At 53.9% G+C, this 27,096-nt stretch overlaps 1 protein-coding gene across 1 annotated transcript in view; it reads right to left on the bottom strand.

The window, feature by feature from the left end:
* Nucleotides 1–2,265: 2,265 nt before the first annotated feature.
* Nucleotides 2,266–27,096, bottom strand: part of LOC311629897 (uncharacterized protein) — a 67,198-nt gene continuing 42,367 nt past the window's right edge. The window contains exons 14-19 of the mRNA XM_084898439.1: nt 10,625–10,723; nt 10,010–10,108; nt 9,395–9,493; nt 8,778–8,876; nt 6,965–7,140; nt 2,266–2,530 (exon numbers count right to left, since the gene is read on the bottom strand). Of these exons, the coding sequence (XP_084754565.1) occupies nt 2,418–2,530; nt 6,965–7,140; nt 8,778–8,876; nt 9,395–9,493; nt 10,010–10,108; nt 10,625–10,723 (685 nt within the window). The 3' untranslated portion in view covers nt 2,266–2,417. The remainder of the gene's footprint in view (nt 2,531–6,964; nt 7,141–8,777; nt 8,877–9,394; nt 9,494–10,009; nt 10,109–10,624; nt 10,724–27,096) is intronic.

The following is a 27,096-nucleotide window of genomic DNA, read 5'->3' as shown; positions in this document are numbered from 1 at the left end:
GCCATTGGCAGGGAGCCATGTCGGGATCCCTGTATGATCTAGTGGCAGGGAGCCCCCCTCTGTGCTCCTGCCCTGGACCCGTCCCCTCGGAGAGGCTGAGGTCCGCTGGGAAGGGGCCACGGGGCCACTTGCCCTGAGTGTCGGGGCTGGGGCTGGTCCTGGCAGCCGGGGCTGCGTGGTGCTGGGCTGGAGCCGCCGCCTCCTGTGGCCATGGCGGGCTGTGACGGTGGGCAGCAGAAGAACCAGCCTCTCTTCCTTTCGGGGAGCCAGTGAGAAGGACCTCCTGTCCAGGGGTCAGCAGTGGGGCCCAAGCCCTGAAGGAGCTGAAGGAGGAGAGGCAGGGGGTGGCTGGCTGGTTCTCTGCCCCCCAAGGCCTCAGAACCTCCTGAAGGGAGACTCCTGTTTTCACGCCTCTAGCCCGCGGGCTCCAAGCAGCCGGGCCGAGGCCAGGCTGAAGAACCTGTTCAGGGAAGCGCCCGCGGGCAGCTGTGCGGGCGGTCGGGCAGCCGCGTGGCGTCCGGCTCTGCCCAGAAACAGGCTCAGGGAGGCGGGCTGCCTCAGGTGCACTGGGTGGGCCTCGGCCTCAGCAGGTCTCAAGCCGGGCTTTACATCCTGTCCCCCTCCAGCAGCTCCCCGGAGGGGCTGGCAGTCCTCCTGCGGGCACAGAGCTGGAGGAGTCCTCCCTCCTCTCCTGGCAGCTGGGCCTGCTGGCCTCCGGTGGTCAGTGGTAGGGAGAGCATGGTGGTTCTAACCAGGCACCTTGGAAGGTTATCAGGCAACTGGGAGTTTCCTAGAGAGAAGAGAACAGGACAGAAAGGCATGAGTGAGGACAGGAGGGTCCTCGGAGAGCCCTCCCCTCCACCCCCGCGGGCGGCCCCTGCTCAGGCCACATGGCCAGCCCCAAAGTTCCCGCTCCTGCTGGGCCTGCTCACAGCCCAGCGTGGCCCCTGCAAACACAGGCCTTGGCCAGGACGCCAGGGCTGGGTCTGGGTCAGCAGAGGCATGTGTACAGACCAGGCTGCCTCCCAGGGGTGCGGGAGGCTCCAGTCAGTATTAGGTGCCCAGGGCTTGGGGCAGAGAAGGACGGTGAGAAATGGGCTGCCACATCCCATGCCAAGGTGGGCGACCACACCGAGGCCTAGAGCAGAGGCACCAGGGCACACGGAGCCCAGGACAAAAGTGGGCCTGTGCCTCACGGCCGTGGTCTGAGCGGGAGGCCCTGGCCGCAGACCTGAGCCAAGGCCCCGGGAGGCCGGCCCTCACTTTAACCCTCACTCACAGCACGGGCCCTGAGCAGCTGGGAGAACGTGAAGGATCAACTCACGAGGCTCCACCAAATGTCGGCACAAGGCCAGCACAGCAAGTCCTGGGCACAGCTGCTGTGTGACGCTGTGTCCTCAGATCCCTGACCCGTGTCCGCTCAGGACCACCGAGACCTGTGGGCCGGGCCCTCACGGGCCAGGACGGCACACTGAGGACTTGACAACCAAGACGGTGGCCACCCCAACAGCCGTGGGCTTAAGAAGTCCTCATCTCCGCATGGTGCCTTTACTGCACAAGGAGCTCACCTTGTGTTTTGTGCTTTTCTGCAATCTGTGCATTTAGTCGTGAACAATACTCTTATCAAAGGCAAACAGAACCCTAATTTTAAGACACCATGAGGGAAAAACCCCTAAAAGGCCTCCAGCTACCTCGCACTGGGACAAGATGTGCTCTCCAAACCCAAGTGGCCAATGCACGCGGCTGGAGGTCCAGGAGCAGGAGGACAAGGCTGTTTTGCACAGCGTCCGGCTCCAGGCAGCCCGGGGCTGTGGGCCCGGAGCCCCCTCCCTGTCCGGATTGCAGGCCGTCTCCTCACTCTGCCAGGACCTGCCCCCTGCCCCTCAGCTCCTCAAGGTGTACACCCACCATGAGGTCGGAAGCACCTCGTGTTACCACTTGAAATCAGGCATCCAGTGCGTGAACTCACCATGGGGAGAGTGAGGCGGCGATGGACAGACAGCAGCCAAGCCAGAGTAACTTCGCGTTTCCCAATGCGCCTACGGGAGCCCGGCGGAGGCAGGAGCAGGCCGTGGCAGCCCAAGAAGCGGGGCCAGTGCCGGAGTCCAAGTAGATGACACAGAAGTTAGTGGGACACACCGATGGCGGGTCCTTGGCTTTGATGTGGCCTTGTTGTCATGGCGATAGAGGTTTCCATTTGCTACGGGATCTTTTTTTTTTTTTTTTCCATAAGTACTGATTTTCTTTGGGCTTGTTTCTTTGGTGTTTGTTGTTGTTGATTTTGCCTTTTTTTTTTTTTTTTTTTTTTAAATTTTCAGAAATAAAGGGTATATGGTCAAGACAGGGATAAAGGGGAAGGATATTAAGTCTTCGGGGTCAGAAAAAGGGAGAGGCTAGTTAGGGGGGTGGGGGGGAATTTAACAGTTGCAGCAACATATTAGGTTAGACAAAGTCGAGCTGGCCCTGGGAGGCTGGTCTTTGACTTTGTCCTTCTTCCTGCTCCAAAAGGCACTCCTTTGTTGCCCGGTTGCTAAATTGTTAAGCCAAGGGAGGAAAGATAAAAAACACAGAAAATAGCAAATGAATGAATTGAATAATGACCAATGACGCTACGTTCGCTAAATGTACTTGGGCAATCAGAATCCTGTCCGGCCCAGGAGAGATGCCACATTCCCCACGGCCCACCCCGAACCAGGACTCCGTGAGTCACTTGTGCTCTGACTCCACTGAGCCCCCGGAGTGGCGCCTGGAGCCGGTGCTCTGCGGAGCTCCAGAGGAGAACTCTGTGTTGCTGGAGGAGACGACGCCTTAGACCACTTTCCAATGTCACCGGGTGACGTTATTAAACAAGCTGTTTATCGATTTAGGGCTCGGCTTTTCTTACTCCTCCATGTTTTGGTCCAATGTGTTTTTATTGATTGTCAGAGAGGGGGAGGGAGAGGGAGATAGAAACATCAATGATGAGAAAGATGGATCGACTGTCTTCTGCACGCCCCGTACTGGGGATGGAGCCCGCATCCCGGGCCTGCGCCCTGACCGGGAATCAGAAGGTGCTCTCCTGGTTCACGGGACGATGCTCAACCAACGCAGCCTCACCAGCTGGGCTTACTCATCCATTTTAGAGACAGGCTCCCTGACAACTTGGCTCACACACAACCAACTCCTGCTCCTCCGCAAAGACCTTGGGACACTTAGGGCATGTTTCCGGCCTGCTGCATGCAGTGACGTAGTCCACCCGAACTACTCAGTCATAATACTTCTTTTTAAAAAGTCCTCACGGGAGGGTATAGTTTTCATTGATCTTTAGAGAGAGACTGGAAGGGGGACATAGGTGGAGGGAGGGAGAGAGAGAGGGAAACATGGATGTGAGAGAGATACATCCACTGGTTGCCTCTCTCACAAACCCCAACCGTGGTTGTGGATCAATTCTGCAACCGAGGTATGTGCACCAGACTGGAAAGCAAAGTTGTGTCCCTTTGGTCCTGTGATGCTATCAGCACTGAGCCACACGGGCAGGCCTCACTCAGGATTCTTTTTATTTTTTTACAATTTTATTTTTAAAATATATTTTCCTGCTGTAACCGGTTTGGCTCAGTGGTAGAGCGTTGGTCTGCAGACTGAAAGGTCCCGGGTTCGATTCCGGTCAAGGGCATGTATTATATGTACTTGGGTTGCAGGCACAGCCCCATTTGGGGGTGTGCAGAAGGCGGCTAATCGGTGACACTCTCTCATCGATGTTTCTCTCTATCCCTCTCTCTTCTTCTCTACAAAAAAATCAATAAAATATACTTTTAAAAAAGAAAAGAAAAAAGAAAATGTCTACCTCTATTTCATACCCAAACACCCTCAAAACCAAGGATCATCGCAGTTTAGATCCTGACACATCCTCTCCTCTAGGTTTGCCCTTCACAACCTTCAAATCATAGTCTCATGAGAGCAGGCGAGTGGTCTGACTTCCTCAACTCGTCATGTACATGGATGAATAGAAGGGATTTCTCCCAGTTCTCACTGAGGATTCAAGTGCAGGGCTGCACCCCTGTTATTTCTGCCCCCACAGCACCACCTGCTGGCCACAGCTCACACCAAAGGAGAAGGGACCCACTCTTCAGTGCTGGTGCCCCAAGATGGTGTAGCATCTTCAGGGACCAAAGCAGCTGGGAGTGCAGGCCCTGCTCACAGAGGTTAAGAGTTCGGGCCCGGAATCTGTCAGGCCCGGTTTGGAACCCAGCTCCAACACTTGTCCTCTGGGCCAGTGCTTACCCTTGTCAAGCCTCACCATCCCGGCTCTGAACAGGGGACAGGAAGCATGCCCAGCTCACCCTGCAGTTAGACTCAAGGAGACGGGTTAGGCGGGTCACCTACAGAAAGGCCGCTGAGCCCAGAAAGCACCATCGCGCGGCTGCGGTTACTAACATCAACCACAGACCTGCTCACTCATGGATCCAACCGCAGCTGGATCTGTCAAGCAGTTCTTTCTCAGAAAGTGTTGCTAACTCAATTAGGCTGATTATAGCTCACTAATCAACTTAGCCAATCCCAGGAGTTGACGTAGTACATGTCAAAGAGTTTGAAGGGCCAGTATGAAAACCTGAGGCTACAGAACCCTCTGGATAAAACAATGTCAATAAGTCAATAAGCTTCATGATCATTTACCTGCACGTGAGGGTTTCACCCAATTCGCCTCCTGAGAGGCTGGGAATGCAAGCACCAGTCCCCAGACAGTGGGTCCGGGAGCGAACACTTCATGGCTGCATCTCGAGCCACACGGCAAGACCTGAAGTGGTGACAGCCCCCCGGAACGGCTGGTGCGCCAGTCACGCTCACACGGCGGCTTGTCCCAGGCCCTGGGTCCTGTCGGGTCCTGTAACGCCAGCCCCTGGGAGCGCACGAGTCTCAGGCCTGGCCCGTCTTCAGAAAGTCCTAGTGGCCTTCAGCAAATTGCACTTTCCCAGGGCGCACGTTTGGAGGGTTTACAGGTGAACTAGAGGCCCGGTGCAGAAAATTCGTGCACAGGGGGCAGGGTGTCCCCCAGCCCAGCCTTAACCCTCTCCAATCTGAAGACGTTCGACTGCCTACCAAGATCAGGCCTAAATGGGCAGTCGGACATCCTTCTCACAATCCAGGATTGCTGGCTCCCAACTGCTTGCCTGCCTTCCTTCCTGATTGCCCCCAACTGCTTCTGCCTGCCAACCTGATCATCCCCTAACCACTCCCCTGTGAGCCGGATTGATGCCTAACGCTCACAACTACTTTCCCCTGCAGGCTTAGGTCCCCGCCACCCAACTGCCCTTTCCTCCAGTCGCCCCACAATTTTCCTCCTCTGCTGCCTGGTCATGCCTAACTGCCCTCTCCTACAGTCTTCAATGCCCCCAACGGCCCTCCCTTGCAGACCTGGTCCCTCCCAACTGCCCTCCCCTGCTGGCCATCTTGTTATGTCCATCTTGTGTCCACATGAGGTCAGTCATCTTTGACCACAATGGGGCAGCCATTTTGAATGTTGGCGTGACAGTCAATTTTCATATTATTCATTTATTAGATAAGAGGATTAGATAGGATGGAGGGCTGGTGAACGGGTGGGGGCCGGCTGGTTTGCCCTGAAGGGTGCCTCGGACCAGGGTGGTGGTTCCCTTGAGGTGTGAGGTGGCCTGGGCCAGGGGCCTTTTGTGGTTTGCACGCAGGCCACGCCCCCTATCAACCCAAGAGGAGGTCCTGGTATCTGCGATTCATTCATCCTCTATAATTGAAACTTTGTAGCCTTGAGCAGAGCTAAGCCTCCTGCTCACTCTGTGGCTGCAACCATTTTTTGCTGGGATTTATGCATCTTCTATAATTGAAACTTTGTAGGCATTAGCAGAAGCCAAGGCAGACCATGGCAGGCAGAAAGCTTGATTTCCTCCATTGCCGGAGAAACCCAAGCCTTCTGCTCTCTCTGTGGCCGCAGCCACCTTGGTTGGGTTAATTTGCATACTCGATCCTGATAGGATGGTGGGCATGGCTTGTTGGTGTGGCAGAGATATATCAATTTGCATATAACTCTTTAATTAGATAGAATAACCAATAAAATAATATTTCCAAGTGAATTTGAAAACTAATTTAAGCCACCACATTTAAGGCGATGGCTCTCTTCGGTCGGTTTGTAAGATGAACAACACCCGCCCCCCCCCCCGCCCACATACACACCACCACCACCACCACCACGCCTCATTTCTCTGAAACCAGGATGCAGTCAGAGCATCTCACAGTCACTGTCAGCAAGCTGGCAATGCTGACAAAACCGTCACTGCCACCACCCATTCATTTTCTTTTTATGAACACGAAATAGGGCAGCTCACAGCTGCCAGCCTCTTAGGTCCAGGAAACGCAAGCAGCACATGCAGCTAGAAAACCCCTGGCACCTCTGGATCATGCCCGCCACAGTCCCAAATGCGCGCCCCCTGTTGGGAGGATTCAGGGCCGGGTAAGGTGGAAGGAGAACCCCACCTGCTTTTAGAGGCCCGGGAAGAGCAGAGCCTGAGCCTTGCTGAAGACCCGGCAGATGTCCATGACGTGTTATATGCGTGGGATCTCCCTACAGAAATGGCTAATCCGAGGCCTGGCACAGACCAGGAAGCCCACAAACATACTCTCCTGAGCTTGTCTCTGCGGTAACTGTCGGGAGATCCGCTCTGGATACTCGAGGACACACCACAGTGTGCGTGATGGATGGGGAGGCTTCTCATGCTGAAGGTACTAAATGGTTCTGGGACGAAACCACCACAACAGACACGGGGGTTCACATTCTCTACTTGGGTGTCCACACACGTAAGGGGCCCGACGTGGGTGGGTGTGTGCGGAGCACCCCTTTCAGACTCCAAGCACACGTGTGCACACCCAGCTGGCTCCTCGATGCTTCTGCCCTGCCCACGAGGGAGGTCTGCCATCCTCCCCTTCACTGCCCTCCTGCAGCCAGGCCAGCGCCTCCTACCTTTTGGCAGGGGCTCACTGCCGGTGTCTCTGTCTTCCAGCCGGCCCGAGCCGGCTGGGGTGGCCTCCGGGGACCCGGGAGCGCTCTCTGTGGGTGACTTGGCTTGTCCTCTTGAGCCGTGTCTCTGGCGTTGGAAGAATCTGAGGAACGCTCTTAGTCGACTCCTGCGCTTTTTCCTATTAGAAGCAGAGGTTCAGGACATGCCAACCCTCGCTGTCCCTTCAACCGGGAAAGTGGCCGTTAACTGGGGCTTCAGCACCAGGTTCCCACGAACGTGTCACCAGCACCATGACCATCGCATGTGGCCTCAGGGCATGGGACACATTTGCAGTTCATTGGCACAGACCCAGGGAGGGGAGAAGCGTTCCCGGTGGCAGGAACCACACTAGCCTCTCTCTCGGGAACCAGAACTTCACATGCGGCCTCCACTCTGGGTCCCTGGGAGGCACCGGAACAGGTGCCGTGCTCATCTAGCTGTGCTGGCAATTGTGCATCCAAGGGCCATTTCCATAAGAGCAGGACCTCCTCATTTCCGGCCAGAGCTAATAGTACGTGGGACAGGCGGGCAGACTTTGCCCCTTCCCGGCAGTGAGGAATTGGGGTGAGGGGGCAAGAGGGCAGGCCCAGTGGGCCATTTGGATGAAAAAGAGTGAACACTGACCGGCGTGCCGCAGGGGTGAGAGCACTGGCCTGAGCACCCAAGGGTCCAGGGTTTGATTCTGGGTCAAGGGCATGTACCTGGGTTACAGATTTATCCCTGGGCCCAGTGGGGGGGTGTGGGCTGGCAACCATTCAATGTGTCTCTCTCATATTGAGGTCTCTCTCTCTCTTTCCCACCCCCAGGTAATAATTAAAAAAACTTAAAATAGCCCTAGCCAGTTGGGCTCAGTGGATAGAGTGACGGTCTCTGGACTGAAGGGTCCTGGGATCCATTCTGGTCAAGGTTCACATGCCCGGGTTTCGGGCTTAATTCCCCATGTAGGACGTGCAGGAGGCAGCCAATTAATGATTCGCTCTCATCATTGATGTTTCTCTCTCTCCCTTCCTCTCTGAAAACATTAAAAATGTTTTTCCAAATATATAGACTAGAGGCTCAGTGCACCAATTGGTGCATGGGTGGTGTTTGGCCGGCCCAACCCGATACCGGGCCCCATCTGGCCTGGCCTGCCTGGAGGAGGGACCGCAGGCTGTTGGCAGGCTGTCCCCGTTCCCTGGTCAAACTCCCAGTGAGTGCACAAGTTGCATATTAGCCTGTTATTATAGAGAATAAATAAAATGAAATAAAAATAAATAAATGGAAGCAGTGAACTTAAAGGGTAATCATTGCAGCGAACTTCAAATGGCATTCTCATGTCACAAGAAGAACCGCATCTGGTTCAATCCCGGCTCTGCAGCAGAGCAGCACTGTGCTTCCTCAGCTCCCTCCCTTTCCCCACTGATGCCTTGATGTGCTATCCACTCCAGGGCCGGGCGGAGGCTGGGAAATGCTGAGCTTCTGGGATGTCCACAGGAGGCCTTGCGGGATTCATGGTGATTTGACCCCAAGGCTGGGCTGGGGCAGGACAGCCTGAAGGCCCAACTCTTGGGGCTCAGGCTCGGACCCAGCTGCATTCGCCATGCCCCCGATGGCGATGGCGGGACAGAAAGAAACTCCATTCTTTCAGAGCTGGGAGGGACGTTAGCACAGGGGACCTGCCACAGAAGGGAAGGTGGAGGCCCACCAAACAGGCCCCTGCTCCAGGTGGCTTTTCCCACTCCTGACAGGGCAGCTCTCTGTTCTGAGTTTAAGTTACCGCCGCTGAGAACAACTCACATCTCAGCAGCAGGTTCCTTGGCCTCTTTTGCTTCTTTCCTTAAGTCTTCGTCCTCCTCCTCCTCCGCATTTCCTGGAGGCACTGGTTTCAGTGAGCCTCTGTAAACAGCGGAGAAAGAGAAAACAATTTGATTTATTTTCATTTATTTTTTCAAATTATATTTATTGATTTTTTACAGAGAGGAAGAGAGGGATAGAGAGTTAGAGACATCGATGAGAGAGTCATCGATCAGCCTCGTCTTGCACACCCACTACTGGAGATGTGCCTGCAACCGAGGTATATGCCCTTGACAGTAATCAAACCAGGGACCTTTCAGTCCACAGGCCCAGGCTCTATCCACTGAGCCAAATCGGTTTTGGCAACATTTTGATGTTAAATAAAATGTGTATATTGACCAATGAGCACAGGCTGGGACCTGGCCCAGAATGGCCGGCATTTCCTTGGGACTCAGACATCACGGAGCTCATGACTGTCATGCTCGCCACGTTTAAATACGGGGATGTAAGCAAGTGGCGTGGGCCCACCGACCTGGCCCCTGCTCCAGGTGGCTTTCCCCACTTGTGACAGGACAGCTCTCTGTACTGAGTTTAAGTTACCGCCGCTGAGAACAACTCACATCTCGGCAGCAGGTTCCTTGGCCTCTTTTGCTACTTTCATTAAGTATTCGTCCTCCTCCTCCTCCGCAACACCTGGAGACACTGGTTTCAGTGAGCCTCTGTAAACAGCGGAGAAAGAGAAAACAATTTGATTTATTTTTATTTATTTTTTCAAAATATATTTATTGATTTTTTTTTACAGAGAGGAAGAGAGGGATAGAGAGTTAGAGTCATTGATGAGTCATCGATCAGTCTCCTCTTGCACACCCACTACAGGAGATGTGTTTGCAACAGAGGTATATGCCCTTGACCGTAATCAAACCAGGGACATTTCAGTCCAAAGGCCCAGCTCTATCCACTGAGCCAAATCGGTTTCGGCAACATTTTGATGTTAAATAAAATGTGTATATTGACTAATGAGCACAGGCTGGGACCTGGCCTAGAATGGCCGGCACTTCCCTGGGACTCAGACATCACGGAGCTCATGACTGTCATGCTCGCCACGTTTAAATACGGGGATGGAAGCAAGTGGCGTGGGCCCACAGACCTGGCCCCTGCTCCAGGTGGCTTTCCCCACTCGTGACAGGACAGCTCTCTGTTCTGAGTTTAAGTTACCGTTGCTGAGAACAACTCACATCTCGGCAGCAGGTTCCTTGGCCTCTTTTGCTACTTTCATTAAGTATTGGTCCTCCTCCTCCTCCGCATTTCCTGGAGACACTGGTTTCAGTGAGCCTCTGTAAACAGCGGAGAAAGAGAAAACAATTTGATTTATTTTTATTTATTTTTTCAAAATATATTTATTGATTTTTTTTTACATAGAGGAAGAGAGGGATAGAGAGTTAGAGTCATTGATGAGTCATCGATCAGTCTCCTCTTGCACACCCACTACTGGAGATGTGTTTGCAACAGAGGTACATGCCCTTGACCGTAATCAAACCAGGGACATTTCAATCCACAGGCCCAGCTCTATCCACTGAGCCAAATCGGTTTCGGCAACATTTTGATGTTAAATAAAATGTGTATATTGACTAATGAGCACAGGCTGGGACCTGGCCTAGAATGGCCGGCACTTCCCTGGGACTCAGACATCACGGAGCTCATGACTGTCATGCTCGCCACGTTTAAATACGGGGATGGAAGCAAGTGGCGTGGGCCCACCGACCTGGCCCCTGCTCCAGGTGGCTTTCCCCACTCGTGACAGGGCAGCCCAATGTTCTGAGTTTAAGTTACCGCCGCTGAGAACAACTCACATCTCGGCAGCAGGTTCCTTGGCCTCTTTTGCTACTTTCATTAAGTCTAAGTCCTCCTCCTCCTCCGCATTTCCTGGAGGCACTGGTTTCAGTGAGCCTCTGTAAACAGCAGAGAAAGAAAAAACAATTTGATTTATTTTCATTTATTTTTTCAAATTATATTTCTTGATTTTTTACAGAGAGGAAGAGAGGGATAGAGAGTTAGAGACATCGATGAGAGAGTCATCGATCAGCCTCGTCTTGCACACCCACTACTGGAGATGTGCCTGCAACAGAGGTATATGCCCTTGACAGTAATCAAACCAGGGACCTTTCAGTCCACAGGCCCAGCTCTATCCACTGAGCCAAATCGGTTTCGGCAACATTTTGATGTTAAATAAAATGTGTATATTGACCAATGAGCACAGTCTGGGACCTGGCCCAGAATGGCCGGCATTTCCCTGGGACTCAGATATCACGGAACTCATGACTGTCATGCTCGCCACGTTTAAATACGGGGATGGAAGCAAGTGGCGTGGGCCCACCGACCTGGCCCCTGCTCCAGGTGGCTTTCCCCACTCCTGACAGGGCAGCTCTCTGTTCTGAGTTTAAGTTCCCGTTGCTGAGAACAACTCACATCTCGGCAGCAGGTTCCTTGGCCTCTTCTGCTTCTTTCGTTAAGTCTTCGTTCTCCTCCTCCTCCACATTTCCTGTAGGCACCTTCTTCAATGAGCCTCTGTAAACAGCAGAGAAAGAGAAAATGATCTGGTTTTACATAAAATGTGTAAACTGACTTATCGGCCCTGGCTGGGACCTGGCCCACAAGGGCCGGCATTTCCCTGGGACTTAGACATCACTGAGCTCATGACGGTCATACTCGCCACGTGGGAATACGGGGATGGTAGCAAGTGGCGTGGGCCCACCCACCTGGCCTCTGCTCCAGGTGGCTTTCCCCTCTTGTGACGGAGTACCTTTCTGTTACGTGTCTATGTTACTGCCGCTCAGAACAACTCACGTCCCGGACCGTTATGCTGGCCATGTTGGGATATGGAGATGGAAGCATGTGGCGTGGGCCTGGGAACCTAACACGCGAGGAGACCTGGTAAAGCCCCACGGATCAGGCTGGACCTCATCTCAAAAGAGCAAGGCTCGAAGCATGTGAAACTCAGGATCACAAATCCATGGGCTTTGAGAACTCACATGCTGGTTTCCTTGTTGGAATATGAGTCGCCCGGATTGAGGCAGCAGCTTAGGCTCCTTTGGCCAAAAGGCTGCTCAGGTGCCTCCTAATCCGGGGCTTTTCTGAGAGCTCCTCATAAAGTAGGCAGAGTGAGAAGTGATGACTCACAAACCGCTGCCTAGGCCCACCGAACCCGCTGGGTTCCCAGTGCCCTTGGCTCAGCATCTGCTCTTCCAGTCTGTGTTCTTGTCCTCCCACAGTCGTGCCCCTCGGCCTTATGCTAGAGCGCTTCCCTGTCTGCTTTGACCGACCCCCACCACTAGGCATAAAATCTCACAGAGCACAGGCCCCGAAACCCTCCCTGGGCTGGAGGACTCCCCCCGGAGCAGCTCAGGAAGCCAGCCAACTCCCTGGCCTCCTTCAGACACTGTCTAATGCAAACCATCACCACATCATCTCCTGGGTACCAAAGCCCGACGCTTCCAGTTGGCACCTGCCCAACCTCCGCTGGTCATTTGTACCCACTGCGTTACAGAGAGCCAACTCAGGCCACAGTCATTTCTGCCCCAAACTACAATGTGGCTTTCCAGGTAAGCCATCCTGAGTGGGTGGCGAGCCGGCTGGAGCTGAGCAGAAGAATCCGGGAGAAGGGTGAAGCAGCACCCTGACCCCGGGGTGCTGGGACAGGACCCTGTGGTCACTGTGACCTTGTCCCTGTCCCTCAGGGCCAGCCATACCCCACCACAAGGAAGGACAGTCCAGCAGCACTAGGACCGAGGGGTGAAGGCCACCCTGGGCCCACCAGATGCCTCTCGGGTTACTTGACTTCCAACCACAAGGTTTCCAGCACCAAGCCGCTCCCTCCTGCCTCATTTCAGGCAGCTCCCTCGGCCTCTAGACCAGCCTCCCATAAACACTCACTCCTAGTGAATCCCACTCCTTAGCGAGGCATGGACGCCTTCCACACCTCAGTGCCCCCGGCTCCGGCTTTCCCTGCTGCCACTGCGTGCGCCTTCCCTGCACCCAGACCACCCCTGAGCCATCTTCACGCTCCCCCCACGTCCCGCCCCACTGGCTGGCCCTGGCTCCATCCGGGTCAGCAGCAGAACCCCGATGCTCACCACCACGCTTCCTTCTACACCTCCATGGAGCTCCTCACCATCTGTCTGCTGTGCACACACTGCTCACATCCCATCACCCCTGCTGGTGCGTGGCCACAGGGTCACAGGTCCTGTGCCCCTCGTAGTGTCTATGCCACAGTCAGGTCCGTGTCATGTCCGCAGAGGGAGGACAATCACAGAGCACCAACAAACCCCCCTCCAGATCATTCGGGGGAAGTCAGACACAGAAAGGGCTCATCCCTTGATCCTGGATCTCTCCCCTAGGTACCTCTCTTCACCTCTCATATTTTTTAAACGGAGCTTAACTCAAAAGCAGAGGAAGAAGGGGCTGGCAGTGGGCCATGTCTTGGAAGCCAGCAAAATGCAACCACCCCTCCTTGCAGAAATCTAGACCATTCCTGGGAAAGGAGAGGCGAGGGCTCTGGGAAGATGGTCTGTCCCCTTGCCCTGCCCTGGGGACCCCAGTGCGCCAGGGGGCTCTCTGTCCTGAATGTGGAGGCTGGGCGTGGAGCGGGAAGTCCGGAGCCGAGGGGACAGGCGTCGGTCACCCCACCCCCTTACTTATTCTGAAGCCAGGTCCCCGCACGCTCTTCTAGGAGAGTCTTGCTCAGCTGTTTCACCGCATCAATTTCGTCCCACAATTGCCTTCTTCCCTCTTCCAAATCCTTAGTCAAGTGGGTGAGCGACTGAAATAGAGATCAACAATGTGTCCCCCACCACGGCCCCTGTGGCTCCACTGCTGGGAAACTGCTCCCAGAGAAGAAAGGCCACGTTCATAAGAGGACCCTTTCGGTAGGAGCCACACCCGTCGGCAGGACCAACACAGCCAATGACCTGGAGAGGACAAGTGCACCGGCCAATCGGGCGGCCACTGCCCACGTGTGGCCCCTGAGCACTGAAACGCAGCCAGTCTGAGCTGAGAGGCGCCTAAATGCAAAATGTACAGCAGGTTCTGGCGACTTCACAGCCATTTTCAAAAGAAACGTAAACTATCTCATTAATGAGCTGCCCGGCAGGTGTGGGTCAGTGGGTGTAGGGGCCTCCCAGGCACCAGGAGTTCACTGGTGAGATGCCTATTCAAGCAACACGCCCAGGAGGAGCTGTCGATCTCCAGGAGGGGGCGTGCAGAGGAAGCCATCACAGAAATTCTCTCATCACTGAGAATCCAAGATGGCCGTTCGGGTAGACACCTAACCGCAGCAGCACACAACAATTTCAATGGAATGCAACTAAAATGTAGAGTGGACATCGCCCAGAGCTACAGGTAGTCCACTGACTGAAAATTCTACAACAGGGAAAGAGAAAACCAGAAGGAAAATCAGAGGAGCTGAAAAAAAGCCGAAGGTACGGAGACATGCTGCGCCCTCGCACGCACGCGCGCGGAGAGGTCGCAGCCGGAAAGGAGGAGAGGGCTGGGTGGTGCCCAGCGTTCCCTAGCAGGAAGGAAATAAAACCCCCAGCCTGGGCTGAACCCTGGAACCGGCAGCGCTGAGCCCCAAGTTATGGGCCAGACCCTGGGGACCCAGGCTCGAGCAGGGGGAGATGGGGCTGTGAGGCGGAATCCCAGGGGAGTGGCGAAAAGCGGAGCCCCCAGAGTCGTGCGTACTGCGCGCAGAGGACAGTCTGTTGACTCTGATCCTAGACTCCCCTAGTGGGAAAGAGAAAAAAAAGCTCCAGACTGGAGGAATGCGACAGGGAGCAGGAGCCCCTCCCTGACACCGGCCAGCAGGGCGCTGGCAGGGAGCTGGGAAACGGGGCCCCCAGGGGGGGGGGGGGTGCCCCTGAGCCTTCGACCTCTGAGCACGGGCAATGGAGCCAAGGCCTTGGGCTGCTTCCTGGGCGGCGCCAACCCACGCAACAGGCTGGAGCAGCGCGGGAGCCCGCAGAGAACAAAGGGGTGCCACAGGCCAACCTGCTGAGCTCCCAGGACAAGGAGGAAGAAACCAAAGAAGTTCTCAATGTGAAGAAATCAAGTAAGAGCAAAAGATAGTAAAATTACTTAAGAAAGAATACAAAGAAGATCTTGAAAAATCAAAGACTAAGTCAGAACTCAACTCACCAGCCAACATTGCAACATATATGCGTTTAAAAAAAAAAAAAAAAAAAAAAAAAAAAAAAAAGGACAGAATGTTGGAACAGCAGCGGCCAGGCCTAGAGTGCCCAGGCACAAGGCAGTGGCAACCGGGCCTGGAGCAGCAGTGGCCAGGCCCCAGAGCAGCAGCAGCCAGAACCAGAGCAACAACAGCCAGCACTGGAGCAGCCAGACCTGGGGCAGTGGCAGCCAGGCCTGAGGCGGAGGCAAGCAAGCCCAGGGTGGCCAGTCCAGGAACACCCAGACCCGGAATGGCCGGGCCAGGAGAAGCCGGGCCCAGAGCAGCCGGGCTGGGAGCGGCCAAACTCGGAGCGGCTTGGCCCGTGGAAGCTGGGCCCAGAGCAGCCGAGTCGGGTGCAGCCAGGCCCGGAGCAGCAGCTGCCAGGCTGGGAGCGGCCAGGCCCGGAGAAGCCGGGTCTGGTGCGGCCAGGCCCGAAGCAGCGGTTGTTAGGCTGGGAGCGGCCAGGCCCGGAGCAGCCGGGTCTGGTGTGGCCAGGCCCGGAGCAGCAGCTGCCAGGCTGGGAGCAGCCAGGCCCGGAGCAGCCGGGACTGTTGCGGCCAGGCCTGAAGCAGCGGTTGCCAGGCTGGGAGCGGCCAGTCCCGGAGCAGCGGCTGCCATGCTGGGAGCGGCCAGGCCCGGAGCAGCCGGGTCTGGTGCAGCCAGACCCGGAGCAGCGGTTGCCAGGCTGGGAGCGGCCAGGCCCGGAAGAGCCGGGTCAGGTGCGGCCAGGCCTGAAGCAGCGGCTGCCAGGCTGGGAGCAGCCAGGCCTGGAGAAGCCGGGTCTGGTGTGGCCAGGCCTGAAGCAGCGGCTGCCAGGCTGGGAGCGGCCAGGCCCGGAGCAGCCGGGTCGGGTGCGGCCAGGCCCGGAGCTGCCGGGTCGGGTGCTGACAGGCCTGGAGCAGCAGCAGCCAAGTCCAGAGCAACTGGGTCAGGAGCGGCAGTGACCAGACCCGGAGCTGCTGGTTGTGGAACGAACCAGAGCAACAGAGGCCAGGCCCTGAGCAGCCAGGTCCGGAACAGCTCGCTCCTCGCCTGCCCCTGCCCACGGCTGCCTCTCAGACATGGCTGGAAACTTTTGTGGGAACTTGAGGGTCTGCTGAATCAAGAGATGAAGGCTTAGATCTGGATGTGTTGAGTAAGTATAGGGCTGGGGTGTTGATCTGTGAGTGCCTTGGGTGGGGCCTGGATGAGGCTGGTTGACCTATTTGGAAATGTCTTTTGTGTGAAATGTATCATTGGGCAAGTGGAGGTATTATTGATATGAGAAAATGCTAAGTAACTGATTTACTATCTGAAAAGGGATTTACTATCGGGGAAAGGGAGGGAGGAAGACACTGAACATAAACTGCACTTATGGATGAGGACAATGTGGGATGGGGAGGGGGCGTAGGGTGGGGTGGGAACCTGGTGAAGGGGGGAAGAAATGAGGAACCTTTGTAATAATATGAACAATAAAGATTGATTTAAATAAAAAAAAAAAGAAAGAAAAGAAATTCTCTCATCACTGAGGTTTCCATCCTCTCGCCCTCTCCCTTCCTCTCTCTGACATCAATAAAACAAATGACGGGGTGGATAGGAATTTCGGCCTGAGGTGGGAGGGGCAGGAAAGCCAAAGTTCTGGCTTCAATCAAACGGAGTCCAGACCCTCTGCCTCAGAGGTCTGAGGACGTGCCCCCCAGCTCACAAAAGCATCGAGAAAATTCAATGCGATGACACGGGAGCACAGAGCACAGAGCTCAGCCCAGAGGACAGAGAAAACGGCACTTGGCTATTTCCATGCACCGCCCCGACCCTGCAAAACCAAAGGTCAGGCCCTAACCAGTTTAGTGCAGTGGATAGAGCATCGGACCTCGTACTAAAGGGCCCTGGGTTCCTTTCCGGTCAAGGGCATATGCCTAGGTTGTGGGCAGTATCCCCTGCGGGGGTGGTGTAGAAGGCAGCTGAATGATGCTTCCCTGTCATCATTGATGTTTCTATCTCTTTCTCCCTCTCCCTTGTTCCCTCTCAAATTAAAAAATATATATATGTGCTTAAAAAAAGAAAACAGCAAAGGTCCGCTGAAAGGTCTTTTCTGACACATCCCCACCAGCCAAGGTGCTTGTGCCCGTAAAACGCCTCTGGCTGCCTCCCGGCCTCTGGGTGACATTCACACACAGTGTTTGGGCACAGACGCCAATGAGGACCCATGCGGACCTGGCTGAGCCCCCGGCTGTCAGCGCAGGGCTCAGGCCCGGTGTCCTGAGGCCCACCAGCCCCAGTTCTCACCTCGCACTGGGCACTGAGCTGTGGCAGACTGATTTCCTTAGATCGCTGCTCCTCCATCATCTTGTAGTACATGTTCTGAAAGATCTGAAAATTCTCCCGCTCGTTCTCTAAGGAGGCCTGCAGATCCTCGATCTTGGTAAGGAGCTCCTCCTGCCCCGCCTGCAGCTGCTCGGTCCAGGAGGTCAGTCTGCGGGTGGAGAGCCACAGGGCCCAGGGCTGAGGAGCACTCTCAGCCTCCATCCCAGGTGTGTGCCTCCATCACACCCACCACCCCTCTGGGCCGCAGGGTGTCCCCTGTAAATGAGGGCTGAGCACAGTCATTGCTTCTCCAACTGTGTCCGCTGGGGTTCTATGTGGCCACCCAGTTGCCTCCTGTGGGCTGGGGACACAGGACAGGCAGGCTCGGACACTTCAACACAGCAGCCTGTGACAGCCCTTCCCATGGAAGGCTTTGCAGAGCCGCCTCCTTGGAAAACGGTTCTTGCACTGAAACACTTTTGGAAAACATGGAATCAGAACATCTTTGCTCTGAAACTGTCTTTGCCAAGCTCTTCTCCCCAGCCCAAGTCCCTTTCTGATTTCAACTCCTTACACAAATAAACTGAGATTCTGGAGCATTATGTAAAGCCACTGACATCAGCATCATCATCATCATTGTCATAATTACCCGACTGGCTTTCCGGGGCAAAGGGTTATACCTGAAATCTCAATGCCCAGAGGCGCACAGACTCAATGTGAACACAGAGGGCCCCTGTTTGGCCCACACAGCTTTATTATTTAATTTAAGTTAGTTAGTTATTTAATATTTTAAAATGTCAAGTTTCACATCAACTCTCAGCTATCGCCCTTCTCGGAGGGTGGGAGAAAGCATAGAGCAGAGGCCCCGGCAGGTGTGGCTCCGCAGAGACAGCGTCTGCCTGTGTACGGAACAGCCTCGGGCTGGATTCCCAGTCAGGGCCATGCACCTGGCGGTGGGATTGCTCTGAGGGGTGTGTGCTGTAGGCAGCCAGGAGAAGTGTCTCTCGCATCGCTGTTTCTCTCTAGCCCGCTCCCTGCCTTCCTTTCACTCTCTCTGAAGGGCAGTGCAAAAATTATCCTGAGATGAGGATTAACTTTTTGTTAAAAAGCAGAAACAAAAGGATGACCCGGCAGCGCAGGCCTGCCTCTAGCTGACAGCCTTCAGAGGGTGTGCATTCTCCAGGAGGCCTGGCCTCCGGCTGACACTCCTCCCCGACCTGCTGGACCTGCCTGCCCCCGCAGGCACCTGAGTTTGTAGCCCCAATATCCAGTCCAACAAGGCTGCGCAAAGGAAGGCTTCCTGTGGTCACGCCTCTGGGATGAGACAAGACCTGGATTTGAATCCTGACTGGCCACTACCCCCAGGATTGACCCAAACATCTTAGTTGCTCTCTCAGAGCCCCTTTCCTCATCTTTATGGGGGAAAAAAGGATAATAGCCCAGTCAATTCTCACGATTCACAGGATAATGTCCTACAAAGCCACTGTGAGCACTGAGTCAGTGTAACTGCAACAGTCCCAACGGTTCCTGGAGTCTCTGGCCACATTTTTGTCAACCAATCAAGACCTAAAGACGCTTTGGTTACTATGCTCACAGCCAACAGCACCATACCTCGGGCTGAAGGACCCTCAGGTGCCACTCCGATATTTTCCCCAAGGCGCAGCGCAGCTTGCACTTGGGGACACTAGACAGCCGAGCAGCACTCCATTCGGGGCCATTTGACACAGCGACATCGCCACCGAAAACCATGAAAATAGAACCCACGGTCCTCAATGGAGCGTGGAAGGGACGCTCATTTGCAGTGTGAGAGTTGAAACAGGCAGGAGTCAGAGGCCTGTTCAACCGCAGCTGCAAATGGGCACATCAGGCGACCCCCGTGTCTCCCCCACTGGACAGGCCCCTCAGAGGCCACGGGGGCTGATGTGGGGGCGACAATGCATGTCAGCCAGGAGGTGAATTCACCCACAGGGAACGCGAGAATGACGCAGAGCGAGCACACGTCCTTCCCGGGATCACAGGTGTGAGAGGATGAAGGTGCTTGTGCCCGACACCGTCATCACCATCGTCATGTGGGATGGGCGGCCCTCCAACCCTGGACCGCGCTCCATCCCAGCTGTCACTAGTCCTTCCATCCCAGCCACCAGCTGGAGGCCCTTCCCCCGAGACCATCAGCTGTGACACTAACGGGAAAGGGGGGTGGTGCGGGGGGCCTCACTGGAGCTGAGCTCAGGGGGCGCTCAGAGAGCTGGTGGGAATGAAACCCGGCAGATGCCGCTGCAGGGCGGAGGCGGTTACCTGGCCACCTCCTGCTGCAGCCTCTCATTTTCCTGGGTGACCAGGGCATTGGTCTCCTGCTCCCGCAGCAGGGCCTCCTGGACTTCAGTCAGCTGCTTCGCCTGCTCCCCCAGCTCCTCAAGCTGCTTCTCCTCGGCCCCCTGCTGGTTCACGGGGAAAAGGTGAGGATGCCTCACTGGGTGCAGGCCCCGGGAGCCACTCACTCCCCATCCCTGCACCCCCACACCCAGTGAGGGGCCAAGAGCAGGGCAAGTGCAGACCCCAAAGGAGCAGGGACCCTTGGGGCAGGCAACACCCAGCCGTGCTGAGTGCGGTTCTCCCAGCGCTTAAGGAACTGTGCTAGGACGGCCCAGGGCATGAAGGGACCATCACATGGGGCTTCGTGAGTCCCGTGTCCTCTCCACATATGGGAACTTTAGGGCAAATGGATCAGCTCCTTGGTTGCCTTCTTTGACCACATTTAAAACCCCATTTTTTAAAGCACATGGAACCTCAGTAAGGATGCAGAATACCTGGACAACACTAACATCTAATTTTCCCAGATATTGACAGAACAACCATCCACCCTGCATAGCCAGCAGCACCTCCTTCTCGGGCCCCCAGTCCTGTCCATCAACAACAAGATGGCCAGTGTCCCGGCAAGGCAATACCTGCTGAGAATTGCTGGTCTGAGATGCAGCTGAGCTAGGGAACTGGTCACCGGGAATCACTGATCAATGACCAGGACATGGTTGTGATCCTGGACCCTCCCTCTGGCAGGCAGGGGCGCCGGGAGCCTGCGCTTTGAGTGCCTACCTGCCTCTGGTCTTCTATGATGTTGAACATGTACTCCTGTTCTCCCTCCAGATCTTCTTGGACGCTCCTCAAGTACTCGTTGGTGTTCTTCTCCATCTGTAGTTGGATCCCCAACTTTGCCACCTGCAGAGCCAAAGACCCAGCCCGTGCCAGCCAGGTCACAAAGTGAACTTGGCTTTAAAGCAAACCGCAAACCTGTCACCCCCTGACACACCCAGCCTCCGGCTGGCCCATATGTTCCGGACACACACACACACACACACACACACACTCCGTTACCTGCTCCCGGAGCTGCCGGTTCTCTTTCATCAGCTCCTCACACTTGCTGTTGCTCTCCTGCAGCGCCTGGGTATCGCCCTGCAGCTCCAGGACTGTGTCCTGAGGGGCCTGGGAATTTTGCCCCAGTGCCAGGGTCGCGCTGGAGGCTGAAGAACAAAGTGGAGTGAGAGCCCCAATCCTGGGGCCTCCGCTCCCCTCTTGACTCCGCCTCGAGATGGTCATCCCTCCGAGAGGGCCATCCCCCTGAAGCCAAGGTCTAAAGACCAGAGTTGGCCAGCTGGATGCCCTCTGTCGTTCACAGGGTGCTGTCGCTGTGGGTTGTGTCCCCTCTGCTGGCTCCTCTTGGGCCCATTGGGGAGCCACCCAGAGTTTAAGAAGAAAGCAGGTGACCGTGGACAGGCCAATACAAAAGTTCAAGATGCTCAAACTGCTGGAACCACTTTTTGCCAAGTTCCAACCTGACCGTCAAGTCAAGGGTTTCAGACACTCACAGAGAAGGCAAACACATGGCATGGTCTCTGCCAACCCTCAGAGTGGGGTGTTGGGTAGCTCAGCTGGCAATGTGGGGGCCACAAAAATTGACCATTATGTCTGTGGGGGGTAGAGCCTCTGGGGCGCGTGTGCCCAGAACTTACCACCCCTGGGTAAGGCCCTTGGGGAGGAGGGGTCCCTGAGCAGCCAGCCCCGGCCCAGGTAGACAGAGCAGACTGCATCCATCTGACCGATGAGGACAGGAACGGAGGAAATCAGCCCAGGCTCCTGTGACAGTGCAGGTTAGTGACCGCGGGGGAAGGTGCCTGCCACCCAGAGCGCTCAGTCCCCCACGCACAGTTGTAAGACAGCCGCTGGGGGTCAGCGTGCTGTCCTCTGAAGGCTCCTGGGACTGTCCACATGGGAGCTGAGAAAACTGGCAGCACTGACTTTGTAGTTTATGTCCTGACTTCAATGCTGCCAGAACCTTCATGTTCTCCTTGGGGAGAAGGCAGTTGACAGTTCCAAACAGCCCTTGAATCAAACCCCATGGACTTGGGCTGAGGATGGGCTGACCCAGGAGATTCAGAGCCAAGGGCTCAGCTCCCTGGCTGAGGGAGAAGCTGCGGCCAGGCCGGCTCCCCAGCGCCAGGGGCTGCTGCCTACCTTCTGACTCCTGGCCCAGCTCCGCGCTCCGGTGGTCGGACTCGTTGATCCTTAGTCCCTGCTCCGCCTCCAGGGCCATGTTGTCCCCCAGCAGCTCCTCAAGGAACTGCTGGGGGCTCTGTCCAGGCTCCTAGTGCAAGAAGAGGGGTGGGTGAGCATGCGCACCCGGGCACCCTCTGGGCAGGCCCTGCCCCGTGCAGCTGCCCTCCTTCCCCCGGATGCAGGGCCTCCATGCACCTGCTCACTTCCTAACGCACAGCTGCACAGAAGTGACTCCAACACAGGGCCCAGCTGGGACACCTACAGCCACTAAGACATGCTGCCCCAGTGGTAGGTGATGAAGACCCCGAGGTCAGTGATGTCTGAACAAAGAGACGCACAGCACAGAGCTGTAAAGCAAGGATAGGAGGATGGACAGCTCTGAGGCCCTTAGCTGGTTTAACATGTCTTGGATAGGCCATGGGAACCGAAAATCACAGCTTAACGCACATCCTAGATGCCAGCAGAGACCCTTTTGCCACATCAGCCACCTACATCTATCCTTTCAGAAAAGCAACACAGCAGCCAGGCCTTATCTATAGGTTTTTTGTTGTTGTTGTGTGTTTTTTTTGTTGTTGTTGTTTTTTTAAATATCTATACTAATAAAAGAGTATATGCTAAATAGACCAGTAGTCTTCTGGACATCCTTCTAGATAAAGCCAAGGTGGTGGGGACTAAAGCACAGGTGTTAGGGGCATCAGGCCGGCAGGGAAGAGAAGGTAGGAGTGATCAAACCAGCAGCAGGGGAGAGGAGTAAGGGAGGGATCAGGCTGGCAGAGGAGCAGTTAAAGGGTTGCCAGGCAGACAGGGGAGCAGTTAGGAGCCAGCAGTCCTGGATTGAGAGAGGAATGTCTGACTGCCATAGTAGGCCTGATTCCTGAAAATCAGGGAGCCCCGGATTGGAGGTGCAGTCCCAGATTGGAGAGATGCAAGAGGCCAGGCTGAGGGCCCCCCAACCCGAAGCATAAATTTCATGCACCGAACCTCCAATGTATTTCTTTCAAATATATTTTTATTGATCACAGAGAGCAAAGGAGACGGAGAGATAGACACATCAATGATGAGAGAGAATCATTAACCTCCTGCCTCCCATAGGACACCCCTCAGCATGGAGCCACAACCTGGGCATCACCCCTTCAGCAGGCCCTGTCTGCTTTGAGAGCCTCTGTGGTGACCACTTAAGACACTAAGCTTAGCCTATGACTCTTGGTTGGTAGCAGGCCCGTGTCCGCAGGAGCAGAAAATCAGGGAAGCACACCACATAAACCTAACACTGCCCCATCTCTGGTACCCTGATGCGAGAGTGTCTGAGGTGTACAGCCTCGCCTGCTTGGATGAGAGACCTGCTGATAGGTATGGGACTTCACTGAGCCCATTTCCTTAACCAGGAAGGGGTGGGGCTAAGAGCTATCCCAGTTTGAGGGCTGAGCTTAGGCCTCTCAATTCCACAGTCACTCCACTCATCTGGGCGCTGGAAATAAATGGCTATTCGGGCGAGTTGTTGTTAAATACAGTTTCCTTCTGAACAGGTCACACATGTCGTCTTGCAAAACCAACAGCTCTGGACAGTGTCCAAGAAATGAGGGCTGAGACACAACAGACAGGCTGTGGGCCTCCAGGGGTCAGGCACATCTGGTGTGGGACGCCAAGGCTGGGCCCTCACAGGCCCCTTCACGGGAGGAGTCCGTGGGGCTGTTCCTGTCCCAGGGCCCAGCACACACGGGGGAGCCGATCCGCTCTTTCCCTCATCTCTCCTCCCACCCAGATCCCTCCCGGGGGCTGAGTCTCCCCAGTCTGCCTTCTCAGTTTGGGAACAAGCATACACGGGATGTGTCCGTTGCTCTCGGTGGGCAGCTTTCCAAGCCAGGCCCCACGAACGGTTTTAACAGCTGTGAGGGGGCGGTAGCTCCTGCTTTTCCATCTCATGTTCATTTTACCCCACGATCCAGCACCCAAGTTTCTTGGTGGAAGGGAAGCCGTGGACCTACTGCCAGTGGGCGCGGTTCTGATCAATGCCTGGCAGCGGGAAGGGTTAGCTCACAGACTCTGGAGTTGCCTGGGCCCCATCTCTCTACCCATCGCCAGCCCAGAGCTCGGTGCCCTCTGTCCTTGCTCATTCAATCTTCACAAGAGCCCCGAGGGGGAGGCAGGGAGAGTCCCTTCTTACCCAGGAAGAGGCTCTGCACTCACCGACTGTATGTCCACCGGCTCTTCTCACACTGACTTTTCACACCGACTCTCCACAAACTGACAGTTCACCAAACTACTCCGCACCCTCCAACTCAGCACAAACCCTCTCCACTCCCACCAACTCCTCACCTACCGACTCCTAACCCTCCTACTCCACGCCTACCCACTCCACAACCACCCGCTCTGCACCTAACATTCCACTGTCTCCATGCCCACCATGCCAGCATTCTAAACGGCTCTGCCAGCGGCTCAGATCCCTCTCCCTACAAAACTTCAGATTTAGCTTGGCATATAAAAAATAAAGAAACATAAAAGTTAATTTATACACCCTATATCATTATAAATGAAAACTAACCATTTCATTCTAATATGTCTACCCATGTTTTGAAAAATTACTTTCTTCCCATCAGCCAAATTATAAAGATTTGACCCATTCCTTTAAGGGAACAACACATTCACTTTATTTTGTGAAGTCTTACCTAGAGAGCTCAGCTCGGGAATTCTTCTCCCCATCCTCTGGGAAGAGTTCAGACATAGAACTCTGAAGTCCACCAGTCAGCTGCCTAAAAAACAATTTGACAGACCACTAACCAATATGTATTTTATAATAAAAATGACCAAAGTAATGCTGTATATTTGGAAAATACTTTATTTAAAAATATATCTTTAGCCGAAACCGGTTTGGGTCAGTGGATAGAGTGTCAGCCTGCGGACTGAAAGGTCCCAGGTTCGATTCAGGTCAAGGGCATGTACCTTGGTTGAGGGCACATCCCCAGTATGTGTGCAACAGGCAGCTGATCTATTATTCTCTCTAATCGATGTTTCTAACTCTCCCTTTCTCTTCCTCTCTATAAAAAATCAATAAAATATATTTTTATCTTTGCCCATAGCTGGGGAAAGAAGTCTTGTGGCCGGGCCATAAGAACTAGTATTGTAAAATCCAGTGTGGATTGGGGCTGAGTGACACACAGGCTGCTGGAGACCCAGCTGCTCCTCTTAAAAGGCCAGCACTACAGCTGGATTTACAAGCTCCCACTTGTGCCAAGTCCAGTGCCTCACAAGGCTCTGGGGACCCAGACAAATACGGGGAGAAACTGGACTGTCTGGCATTGGGGCATGAATGTGGGGGCGGCTTTCTTCCAGATGGAGATGCTAGTAGTGGTCATTATTCCTGTGCTGGAACCTTCCTGTTGCAGGGCTGACTGGCAGCCATTTCTGTTTGCTCTACGCTGAATATTCCCTTAGACCTCTCCTCACCCAATTTACAACCCCAACCAAGCTATGAGCAAAGGCTATTATATATTAATGGCCTGTCCTTGTTCAGCCTAAAACTTGTCTACCAAACTGCAGCTGGAACAGGAAACTGCAAAGCTATCAATAAAAATCCCAAGGCTGGCACCAGCACCAGCCTGCCTTGCTTCACAGCTGGGCCTCATCTTGGCACTTCCAAAGCCCAAACAAAGAGGAGGAATCTGCAGATATCTCTGTAGTTTCTGCTGGGTGGTCTGAGGCAGTGGCTGACTTGGCACCTCCTTGGAGATCCAAGAGTCAGTGTACCCAGTGGTCATTGTGAGACCAGACCAGATTACAACCCTTCACATGCATAAGTGACATCCTCAAGGGGCAGACTCAGTGAGCACCAACGCCCCACCAAAGTAAGTCCTGCCCCATAAGGATGTCTCCTGCACAGCAGCTCTTCCCCTGTAGACCCAGCAAGTCCGCACAACCAATTGGCCTGGAAGGTAATTCCTCCCATTGATACCAACAGCAATCAAGGCTTAACTACAACAATACTGTGCACACAGCTTACAAAGGAGTACACCAAGAGTGTCCCATCTAAGGTGATTGGGGAGGCTGAGTCACTAGGCCCTATAGGAAACCTACCAACCAAGGGCACTCTATCAATTCAAAGAGATTTAGCAGCTACCCAATACCTAGAAACAAACAGAGGATAGCAACCAAAATGCAGAGACAAAGAAACATGTCACAAATGAAAGAATTGAAGAAAGCAAAATAGTGCATATAGAGGTCAAAACCACAGTTATAAGGTTATTCAAAAATCTTCTAGAAACCTCTGAGAAACTATTGTGACTTTCAAAGAACTTAGTGAGAATACAAAAAAAAAAAAAAAAAGGAAAAGGATCAGTCGGAAATTATGGACTAAAATAAAGAATAATATATAATATATGGAGATTCAACAGTAGACTAGAGGATCCCAAGAATGAAATCAAAGTTCTGAAATATGAGAAAGCAAAAAACACCAACCGGAAAAACAATAAGAAAAAAGAATCCAAAAATATAAAGATAGTGTAAGGAGTGTCTGGGAAACCTCAAGCATACCACTATCCGAATTATGAGGGAACCAGAAGAAGAGAGAGAGCAAGAGATTGAAAACATATTTGCAGAAATAATGACAGAACACTTCCCCTACTTAGTGAATGAATCTGACTTACAAATCCAGGAAGCACAGAGAGTCCCAAGCAAGAGAAACCCAAAGAGGGCCACACCAAGACACATCATAATTAAAATGCCAAGGGAAAAAGACAAAGAGAGAATCTTTTTTAATTCAATAAATACTTATTGTTCAGATTATTGTTTCCTCTTCTCCCCCCATAGCTCCCCTCCACCCAGTTCCCACCCCATCCTCTCTCTTTACCTCCCCACCACTGTCCTCATTCATAGGTGTACATTTTTTGTCCAGTCTCTTCCCACACCTCCGAAGAATTGTCAGTGCACTCCCTTTCTATGCCCCTGATTCTTTTATATTCACCAATTTATTCTGTTCATCAGATTTTTTAATTCACTTGATTTTTATTTTTATTTTATTTTTTCTATTTTTATTTTTTAGAATATTTATTGCTGTGAAAACAAACCTTGTAGTACAGTAGATGAATCTTGGGTATTAAGATTCATCAGTTGAATCAAGTTAAGTTGAAAACCTGGTAAGAAATCTGTGTGTGCCTGTGAGAAAGTCTGTAAGCCAGTTGACCCAAGAGCAACTGAGATATCTAACTGTTGAGTGAGACCAGATATTATTTTAAATCTCTATTTTTGGAAGGCAATTAAAAATTACAATTCCAA

This window comes from Pipistrellus hanaki, assembly GCF_964339955.1.
Source record: "Pipistrellus hanaki genome assembly, chromosome: 1".
Lineage (NCBI taxonomy): Eukaryota > Metazoa > Chordata > Mammalia > Chiroptera > Vespertilionidae > Pipistrellus > Pipistrellus hanaki.
Note: the sequence above shows the minus strand (reverse complement) of the source record. Positions and strands in the feature narration are given on the sequence as shown.